General features: G+C 27.3%; 1 protein-coding gene across 1 annotated transcript; it reads left to right on the top strand.

Moving 5' to 3' along the window:
* The first annotated feature begins 8,883 nt into the window (after nucleotides 1–8,883).
* LOC149512367 (membrane protein PM19L-like) lies at nucleotides 8,884–10,309 on the top strand. The gene is made up of 4 exons (XM_089752230.1): nucleotides 8,884–9,022; nucleotides 9,122–9,299; nucleotides 9,950–9,998; nucleotides 10,097–10,309. Exons 1-4 carry the CDS (start codon nucleotides 8,884–8,886, stop codon nucleotides 10,307–10,309), a joined length of 579 nt encoding a protein of 192 aa, XP_089608356.1.
* The last annotated feature ends 716 nt before the right edge of the window (nucleotides 10,310–11,025 follow it).

Below are 11,025 nucleotides of genomic sequence, written 5' to 3'. Positions count from 1 at the left end.
GCCTCTACATTTGAGACTTTGAGGATTTTTTTTTTAATTTGAAGATTTTTTTAATATTCCTAAATAAATTTTTTTTTACTAATTTCTGATAAAATAAAGGAAATTGTAATTGAATTTCACATAAAAACCATTTTTTCCAAAATTATAAATAGCACATAATTAATTGGTGCTAATTCTGTGGGCGTTGTGGGGGTACTAATCTTTCCTCACATGTAGTTGACTCCCAAACTTGATTTTATTTTTATGGACCAAAATTGTCTTTTTAATAAAGCTTTCAACCTGTTTTATTGTTTTATTAAAAGGATAAAATTTTGGGTGGCCAATCACACCCTAAAAAAGGTTGGTGGTGACTCCCTATATTTTTTATGATATTTTAAAATTCTTATGTCTAGCGATCGAGTCTCTAGACTGATATGTTATGATAACATGGCGACTCTATTAGGAATGTTTGATAGTCAGGCCAAAAAAATTTTGATTATGCGCTATTAGTAATTGTTGGATTTAATTAGTTTTATTTAATATTTAATTTAATCCCCTTTATTTTAATTTTTCAGAAAAAATACATAAGTTAATAAATAAAATAAATTGTATATAATTAGTACTTTATTTTGATAAAATAAATTACATGTTAGTTATTACTTTATTTTGGTTTTGTGCTTATGATTTATTTATGATATTTTGATTAATTTGTCACTTTGCACACACTTTGTATATTCACTCGCATGCATGAGCTTAATACCCGGGCTTTATTCCTTTTAGAAGGAAGTAAAGTAGTTATACTCTCATAAGGTGATAACTTTTGCCTTTGCTAGCGAAATATTTTCACTCAGATTGAATAATTTCTGCTAGTAGCCTATAATGGATAAGGATTTGGGAGCTTTACTAGTTTATAATAGATGATGATATGATGAATAGTTTAAGAACCTTTAGACGTATAAATCTTAACCTAGCATATCGTGAGCCATAGGATGCTTGCCTAGGGTAGAGCCTTGTTGACCTTTTTATAGAAATAACCCAGATATGTATTAAAATTTGAAAAAAGAAATAGATAATAAAAGAAAAACATTTTTAAAAAAAAAAAAATTTTCTCTTGACATATAGTTTGTTCATTTTGTAGTTATCCAAAATTTACATTTTCAAAAATGTTTTTAAATAAAATGAAGAAATTTTTTTTTTAGCATTATCCAACAAAGGAAAAAACAACAAAAAAATTTTCAATAAAAAAAAGTGTGTTCTTGAATTTTTTTCCAAAACAAAAAAAAAAGAGAAAAAAGAAAAGAATTTTAAATTTGAATATTGTTTTATCTTTTCATACATTTTCATCATGTTTGAAAAAAAAAGTAGTATATACAACCCATCCCATACATCAACATAAATAGTACATGTATCCTATCTGATGCACATCATAATAAGATAATATATGCATTGCATCCCATTCGCATCAGTAGATAGAACATGCATCTCATTTCATGCATATGTTGATAAATGCATATGCCTCCCATACACATTTTATTAGGTGGTGCACGCACTCCATCTTATCACATATTTTAAAGCAGTGTTAATCTTATTAAGCCAACATAACTTAGGAAAAGAACTATTCACAAAAAGAAACATTAAAGGTCACAAAAAGGTTTCAATAATAAATTTTAAAAAGATCTGTTCGCATAAAAGGGAAAAAGCGAAAACCAAAAATAACACTCAAGGACAAAGAAGAAAGATATCCTTTTGAATTTGAACTTTTCTTGAAAATAAAGAAAAAATAAAAAAAAAATGAAAAGATGATGAAGTTGAAAAATAAGACAAAATTCCAATGTGTTTTACATGATGATAAATGATCATCAGTTTGATTACCCTTAAACATATTTTTGAGCCTATTTTATTCTTTTTTTTATAATCCCTCACCATAGCCTAAGATAGGTGCCTTAAAAGTCTATTTTGATTAATTGTGAATGCTTGAATTAAGGAACCGTATATTGAATTAAGGCATGCTTGTGATACAATCAAAGGATAAAGAGATTATGATCCTCTCTTATACTTTGGGATTGATTGGGAGTCTGATTGGAATGATTGTATGAATGAAGAAAAATGATGAAAAAAATGAGAAAAAGAAAACATGAAAGATGAAAAAGAAAGAAAGGAATATTTAAATTGAAAACCTGAAAGGATGATTTAAGTAAAAGATAACCAGGTTTGGAAACTTGTAAAGGTAGCTTTGAATTGAAAAGACAATATAATTTGAGAATCTTATGTGAAAGGGGCAAGATTTGGTTTAATGAGCTCAAAATATGAAAGGCATCAATATGATGAGTTTTTATGAAAGAATTCTGAATTTGTGTTTAAAATTATTTGAATATTCATTATTTGGATGTTGTTATACCATCCAAATATTTATCTTAATAATATGCTTTAAAATTGTTCATTTGCTTAGACTTGATCTTGTATTAATTACCCCTTTCTTATAATTTACCTTACTCTTCATACTATTGCTTTCCCAAAATGAGTTGAGGAAATATGTCATGAATTTCATTTGCCATAAAATTGAAATAATGATAAATGAATGATAAAGTTCATAAAATATTCTTACATCACTTTGAAATGAAAGTTTAGTGATAGAGGTAGCATAAAAATGAAATGAGAGTGATGAAGGAAATTTAAGAAAATGTTAACCCTCAAAGCCTTTAAAGTAAAGAAGGAACATTTTGAAAAAGTTCAAATATCATGAGAAAATTCATTTGATAAGAAATTATGATCTTGTATCTTAAAATGGTGATCAATGAAAGTATGAAATGCTTTTACTTAAAGATAGTTTAAAAAAAAAAATGAAACTTTGTCCTTCGTGGAGAATAATTTTCAAAGATAAGGATTTGATAAGGGAAATTTTTTACAAATGAAAAAGGTATTGATCCTCGATTAAGGAAAATTTTTTGCAAAGATAAGACTTTTTAATGAGATTTTTATCCTTAGTTGAGGAAATTTTGTAAAGATTGATTTTGAATCCTTAATAAAGGAAATGAGTCAAATATAAGAATTTTATCCTTCAAATGAAGGTAATAATTTCAAGGAAAATTGATAAACCTTGATTAAGGAGCCTTTTAAATTTTATAAAGTTGATGAGCTTCTGATAAAATGAATCTTTTATATTTTTTCAAAATTGTTAAGCCTCTAATGAGAAGAGCCTTTTATAATTTTTAAAGTTGTTGAGCATATGATAAGAAGAGTCCTTTATATTTTTCAAAGTTGTTTGAGCCTCTAATGAGAGGAACTTTTATAATTTTTCAAAATTATTGAGCCTCTGATAATAAGAGCTTTTATAAGTTTTTAAAGTTGTTGAGTCTTTGATGGGATAGGCCTTTTTATAATTTTTTAAAATTGTTGAGTTTCTGATTAGAGGAGCCTTTTTATAATTTTTTAAAATTGTTGAATCTCTGATTAGAGGAGCTTTTTATAATTTTTAAAGCTATTAAGCCTTTGATGAGATGAGCCTTTTATATTTTTTATAGTTATTGAGCCTCTGATAAGAGACGTCTTTTTTCAAAGTTGTTAAGCTTCTAATAAGGAGAGCCTTTTATAATTTTCAAAGTTGTTGATCCTCTGATAAGAATAGCATTAAATTTTCTAAAAAGTTGACCATTCAAAAAAATTGGTAAATTAAGATCCAGACATTATGGGTGTCTATGCCTTTGCCCAATTCCAATTTCATAAAAAATGTGCAAGAGAGGCAGCATTTGTTTAGGGTTTTAGTTAGAGTTAAATTTCTATTTTATTATTTATTTATCTATTTTGGTTGTTTAAGAAAAGAGAGTTCAAAGTTACGAAAGAATAAAGTTTGATTGAAAAAGGTTTAAAATTCTTAAAGGTGTGTTTTATTTGGATTTTTTGGGTTAAAACCAAGTAAAAAAAAGTTAGGGTAATAGTTTTCAAATTTTGACTTTTATTGAAGTTATGATTAAATGCCTATTTAAAGAACCTAAATTAAGCACTAAGGAAAAACAATGAGAAGAAAAGGAAGAAAAGCAAAAAAAAATTTGTGGTGATCTTTTAATCTTTGGGAATTTTTAGAATTGAGGTCTTGTTAGATTTTAGATTTCGATTTGGAGAAAGGTTAGATTTAGGTTTATTTAGGGAAACAAAAATCAAAATCGAGTTTAGAAAATTATTTTAAGAATTTTTCTAGATTTTCTTTCTTGGGTATTTTGTATTTTTGGTTAAATTTTCTAGCGACTCAGGTAAGTCAGACCTATTTAAATTGTTTTTGTTTTCTACTCTTGTTTTACTTTCTATTTCTATTTTATATTTATTTATTATATATATATTTTGGATAATTTATATTGATTATTTATGTCAATTTTTTTCTTATTGTAATTGTTACTTACTTGCCTTAACATTTATTTGTTTGTTCAATTTGTAAAATAATTAGAAATAAATAAAATTTCATCCAAAAATGAAATTCTAGGAAAGATACGACATGTAATTTTCTTGAAAATTTCTAAGTCAAAGAATTTTTTCTAAATTTTATTAAGGCATTAGAGGATTTAGAAATTGGTCCCAATATAAGAATTTTTATTTATTTTTAATTTGAAAAACATTAAGATTAGGAATAAATTATGGTGATTTAATTTCTTTACATGATTAATTAAATTGTGATTACATATATTAATTTTTGTATTTGATTATTATGAATTTGATTATGTATATTATCATGTATTTATAAATTATCTCTTTTTTCATAAAATATTTAATGTATTCGATGATACAGCCTTTTCAAGAAAATAGGCATGTTATTTGAATATTTTTAAGGTGAGAAATATTTTTAGAGGGTCGACCAAAGTATTGGAGAAAATTTAAAAATATTTTCAATATTTAAATTAATAAAATAATAAGAATAAATTAGGATTATATTAATTAAGGCTAAAAAGATAATTTATGATTAATTAGTACTATTTTAGGATGGACATTGTAGGGGTACTATAGCCTTCCCTTTATATAATTGAACTCTTGAAACTAGTTCTGTTTAGAATATCATAACTTATTCTTTTTAGAGACCTTAATTAAGTTTAAGATAACCTTAGAACGAATAGATTCAAATAGGTAACAAATCACACCTAAATAAAAAAATTGATATCGACTTCATAATTTTTGTGTTCAATGGATAGGTTCTCTAACTTAAACGTTATGACACCAATCATGTTGAATTGATTGAATAATTATACAAATGCACAGGTCGTTCAAGTAATAATAGAGACTATAAAAGTCCATATGTCAATCTAACAAGGATTAGCTAAAGAGGTTTCTACTCTAAGTACCTTTTATCCTCACACTCTATCTAAAGTTAGTTCAATCAAAAGGTAGATTTGAAACTTTGCTAACTAGGAAATTAAAATCAAACAATGCACAAGGCATACTTCTAACAAGAAGTAAACTAATAATACGTAAAATAAGCAAATTGGAAATTTCAACAAAAACAGTAGCTAAAATGAATTGCATCGAACTTAACAAAATTAAAAATGTAAATCTAATCTAAGAACTAAAAATAACAAATTTAATTAACAAGTAAAATAATAGTTAAAGGAAGTAAATTGAAATAATTAACTTCAATCGAAAACTAACTGCCTCAACAAACATCTAACTTCTAAGAAAAGAAACTTCTAGAAAATTCTTAGGACTTGATCTAATCAAATTGAAATTACAAAATGGAATGTAAATTGAAGATCAAATCAAGATTAAATTGCAAATGAAGTAACAAAAACAAAAGATCTATGAAGAACAAATAAAACCACAACTTAGATACAAATTTAGAAATTGAATGTTCAACAAAGCATGTAGAGCTAAGCTAATGCAAATTGAATGAATTTGAACTGGCAATTACAAAAACAAAAGATAATAAAAAATCAAAACAAGATTGAAGAAAAATTAAAGTAACAAAAATGTGAAAATCAACTAGAAATTCAAAACTAAAAGCAAGAACTTAAATCTGGAAACTAACAATTCATGGATAAAACTTAGATCTACAACTTTCTAGATGTAATGAACTCAAATTGAACTAAAGCAATATAGATCTATAAGTTTACTACCTAGATCAACAAAAAAAAATGCATGAATCAATCAAAATCCAAACTGAATGAACTTAAATTCAAACTAAGTACAAGAATAGGAAAAACAGAGCAATTGCAAGAAAAAATTAGCCAAAGAGAATTAAAATGCAATAAATGAAATTTAATAAGTAAACAAGTGAATTAAATAGTTCAAAGTGAGAAAAGAAGCAACCAAACACCCAGCTAGGAGAGAAGAAATGCTATCACTCACTCAAGCTCCAACTCACGTTCTTGATTCAACTGAAACTTTGAAGATTTTTTTGGAATTGTGTGGAATGAATTTGAATACAATTATTTTTCCAGAGTTGTACAACAATGAGTTAGGAATTGAAGGAAAAAACATTTTGACTAAAACAAGCAAGATTTGGACAAGTTTCAATAGAAAAACTAACAAGAATGTGAATTGCCAAACAAACTTGAGTAACACTTGAAATCACTAGAAATTGAACAAGATATTGTAAAGATCTTGAACTTTTATTAAGAAATCTTAAAGTGCATTGAAAAGAAAAAGAAGGAAAGTAAATTTTGTTGGAAAATAAATGCAATTTTATCCCAAAAAACCTTATAAAAGAACAAAGAGGAAACTGTTTGGAGAGAAAATAAAAAGTAAATGCAAGGAAAAAAAAATGTGAAAACCAGCTAGAGTCTCTAAAAGTCTCCCTTTTTACTTCAAGCCTTCTTCTTATAAGCTATTAAGCTCCAACAAGTCAATATTATGACTAATAGGAAGCCTTCAAGTGGCTAGCTTAGCAACTCCAATTAGTCTGCTTTGAATCCCCAAAAGTGGTGCCACAATTCCTTCATCACATGGCATAAGCATCAATGACAATTTTGCATCTTTGCTCCTTCATTTTGCTGCCAAAATTCAGACCATTAAATATACAATTTATGCATTATACGTCTTAGAAAAATTTTGGAAAATTGCAAATCCAAAATAGCTTTGAACTACACTAATGCACCTATTACCTTTCAAACATTTGTAAAAACACTACAAAGGTAATAATGCACTAATGAGCTAAAAATATCATTTCCTAATAAGAGATATGAGAATTAAGACTTGAAATAAGGTTCTATGACATTCAATTGAGCTTAGGAAATCATAGAAGAAAGGGTTAAGAAAAACTCCCATAGATGACAATGTAACATAAACACATTAGTTATGGCATTTTCTAGCTTTTAACAGAAAAAATCCTCCACACCTACATATTGATGCTAAATTTCCAAAGGAATAAGTTAAAATTCAAGAAAAATTACACTAAAAATGAGTAAAAAAATATTAAAATTTTAGTGCAATCAATTGTGCTTCCAACAAGTTTTTTTCAACACGAGCAATTAGAAAGCTATCTGAAACCTTGTGAATCCTAAGTCTTTTTGTCCTATAGAAAACGGGGAAAAAAAAAGTGATTCCAAAACTAACAATAACAGTTACCATGCTTATTGAAAATTATAACAGACCCAAAAGTTGCCCTTTTACAAGGATAATAAGCAGTACATGTGCTATAGGATCAAAAGGCAGTTAGGCACTTTGATTAATGTATTTTATTCACCAATCTAATAGTTTAAAATCAGAAACAAAGACCAAATTGAAAACTTCTCTTTTCTTTATGAGATAAGGTCCATATTTACCACTCTAGTTACGATGATGTATCAAATTATCATCCATCTTTGAAGGATTGTAATTTTACCATTATGCTTTCTAATTTAATTAGAATATGATAAAAATCAAACTATTTTGTAGAATATTTCATTATTTTTTAAGGAATATTCTTTTATGATTAACTTTTAACTATTTTTGAACCAATTTTAAAAGTAAACAAATAAAAATTGCACCCATTTAAAAATGGATGATCCATCATCCTAAATAAATAGTAAATTTGGATCTTTACCCTTTTCTTTATCACTGCTAACTCTGAATCCAAAACACTAATTTCCCCCCACCCCGCCTTAACCCAAAAAAAAAAAAAAAAAATCTCATGCAAAGTGACTTGATTCATCTCTTAATCTATTCAAATAATTTACTCTTGGTACCACTTCTGCTATTATATTAATTAATAAATTCATAATTTAGATATTTTATTAAAAATTTTTAAAATTTAAATATACATTGAATATTCCAAGAATTATTTATGATATTAAACCAGTATAAAAATAACTTGCTATAGTGTTTAAGTTCTAACACTCGAGATGAAATGAAATTGTGAATTAGATCGGGTGAAAAAAGAAACGAAAAAAGAATCATACATAGTATCAGACTATAGTCATGTATAACGGATCTTGGTTTGAGAGACTGCACTCATCTACGTATAGGTTTTGGGCTTTTTTATACCGAAAAAGAGCTTGAGACTTGGGAAATCCATGAGTCGGGGAAGCATGCATGAGCTCCACGTAGCAAAACTGACCCACTGTTGAACAAATTAAAGCTTATTCTCAATCTGATTTTATGTCCCAAGCGGCTGATCTTTTTGTTGGTTAATGACAAAATTATCAAAGGATTTGCAAGAAAAGAAGATTATAACCGACACTGGAAAAAGTTATATACTAATCTGTAGAAAAACACAAGGCAACTTTTCTGTCAGATTAAGATAACTCCAAAGTTTGCACATGAACTCCCCACTTTTTAAGTTTAAAAGGCATTAGTAAGTGTCCTTTTCTTGAAACAGGCCCACAGTTGTTAACATGAAACCAAGTAAACAAAGCCTAATTCTCAACTGCTTCCCATAAACCACTGTCTCTTTGTGCATGAATGGAGTGAGGTGAATCTAGCCAGACTTGAGTGCTTGAGAATTTGACAATGGCGATTGAGAATGGGAGGGTTTGTAGGAGCCTAATGCCTCCCATTTTAGCAGTCAACTTTGTGGTTTACTTGATTATACTTGGACTAGCTGGTTGGTCTGTGGATAAGTTCATCAATGGTGAACAGAATCACCCGCGTATGCGCTCTTCCTCATTTTTCTCCAAACTTTCTTTGTTTTTCCTTTTCAGATTATTAATAATTGAGTGTAAAAATTAATCCTCTGTACCTCAAACAGATTTGGGTGGCAATCCGTCCACAAGCTTTATGTTGATCTTTGCTCTTATTGCTGGTGTAATTGGTGCTTGCTCTGTGCTGGTTGGCTTCTTGCATCACCTTGCGTGGACAACTGACACTTTAGCTGCTACAGCTTCTTTGGCAATCATTTCCTGGGCCGTTACTGCTCTTTCTTTTGGGTACGTAGTTATTACAAAACACCTCACTCTCTCCCTTCCTTTCTTTTTTTTTTTTAGATTAGGATTGAAAATAGAATAGAGGTGTACTTCAAATTCAATTTTAATAGAATTAAGAGATTGAAGTAATTTAATTTGATTAACCAATTGATTATCAAATTAATTTCGATTATGAAAAAAATTTGAAAAAAATTTCAAATTTCAAATAATTAAAATATAACAAAACCAAATTATAAAATTAAAAATACATGAAATGACCATTTTATTTTGTAAATTATTAGAGTTTTTAATTTAATATTTTGATATTTGAATATTTTAAAGATGATTTTATTTAGTTTATTTTAAATGTGAGAAATTAAGAACTTAAAATACAATTTAACTTAATTTGTATGGATTTTATTAATTATTTGATTAATTGAAAAATTAACTGAATTAAATTAATCTATTAATTTGGGAAATTAATAAATTTGATTCTGTTAATGAAAATAAAATTACATAATTTAATTATTTCTATTTAAAATTAATCGAACCGACTTAACGAATACCACTAATGAATCAAAGTACATGAATTAGTATTAGGACTCATGCCATCTTGTTTGGTAATTGAGAACAAATTTAATTTTTGTTGGTTTTTTTTTTTTTTTTGGCTACAGTCTGGTGTGCAAAGAGATTATACTAGGAGGTCACAGAGGAAAACGCTTGGTAACAAATTTGAATTGCATATAACTTAAATCAGTTTCTTCAATTAGCACAAATTGTTGTAATTATCCGTACTGCTTTGAATGTTGATGAGTTTGCAGCAAACATTGGAAGCATTCATCACAATATCAGTAGTAAGTCAATTGCTATACATACTGCTTCTCCATGCCGGAATGTTAAACAGCAGATATGGACCTTGTTATGGCCGTAGTGGCAGCGGCCATGGCGGCGGCAGTGGCATCGCCATGGTTGATCATGGAAGCCGACAACCTAGCAGTAGTAGTAGTAGTAGTACTATTGCTATCTCAAGATAAAAACTAAAGTGTTACTACAATAAAAATATTGTCCTTGTTTGTGACTGTAAATAGTTGCAATTTACGTTAGTTCATTTGCATTAAAGCATGTTAATGTGAGTGTAGCTTTAATGATCTCATTGTTTTTAGCATATGTTGGGATTTTCTATGCAACTAAAAAGTTAATATAATTTTAATTTCGTCTGTCACTTAGAAATTTATTATACATCAGATGATGAAGATTTAAGAAGATAATCATATATTGAATTCCAATTCTAAATTTCAGTAAAGAAAACGATATATATATACATATATTTCTCTATAACTATTTATTTTTATACTATGCTATATTTAAGAAGGACGAATTCTAAAAGTACAATTAGTAAACGTATATATTTTTGAAAATTTATTAAATTAATTATTTTATTTTAATTTATAATTTTATACTAAATTAAAATATTAATAAATTTTTATTTATGTCCTTATTAACATTAACATTGAAATTCTTCTCAAAATAAACTTTCTTTAATTGATAATTTTCTCATTAAATGAAGTACTAATTATTTTTTATTTATTTTTTAATTCCTAACCTATTGTTGAGCCCCTTACCCCTTATATTTACTCAGTTGAAAAAGATATTTTGTGCATAAAATCCTTCAAACCAATTACCTTTAAGCTCCAATTCCTAAATTATACTCATTGATCTAAATTAGAGATATTCTATCTAAACCCAACAA

Source organism: Durio zibethinus, chromosome 23 (assembly GCF_047325235.1).
Source record: "Durio zibethinus cultivar Kanyao isolate XHJ-2024 chromosome 23, ASM4732523v1, whole genome shotgun sequence".
Taxonomy (NCBI): domain Eukaryota; kingdom Viridiplantae; phylum Streptophyta; class Magnoliopsida; order Malvales; family Malvaceae; genus Durio; species Durio zibethinus.
Note: the sequence above shows the minus strand (reverse complement) of the source record. Positions and strands in the feature narration are given on the sequence as shown.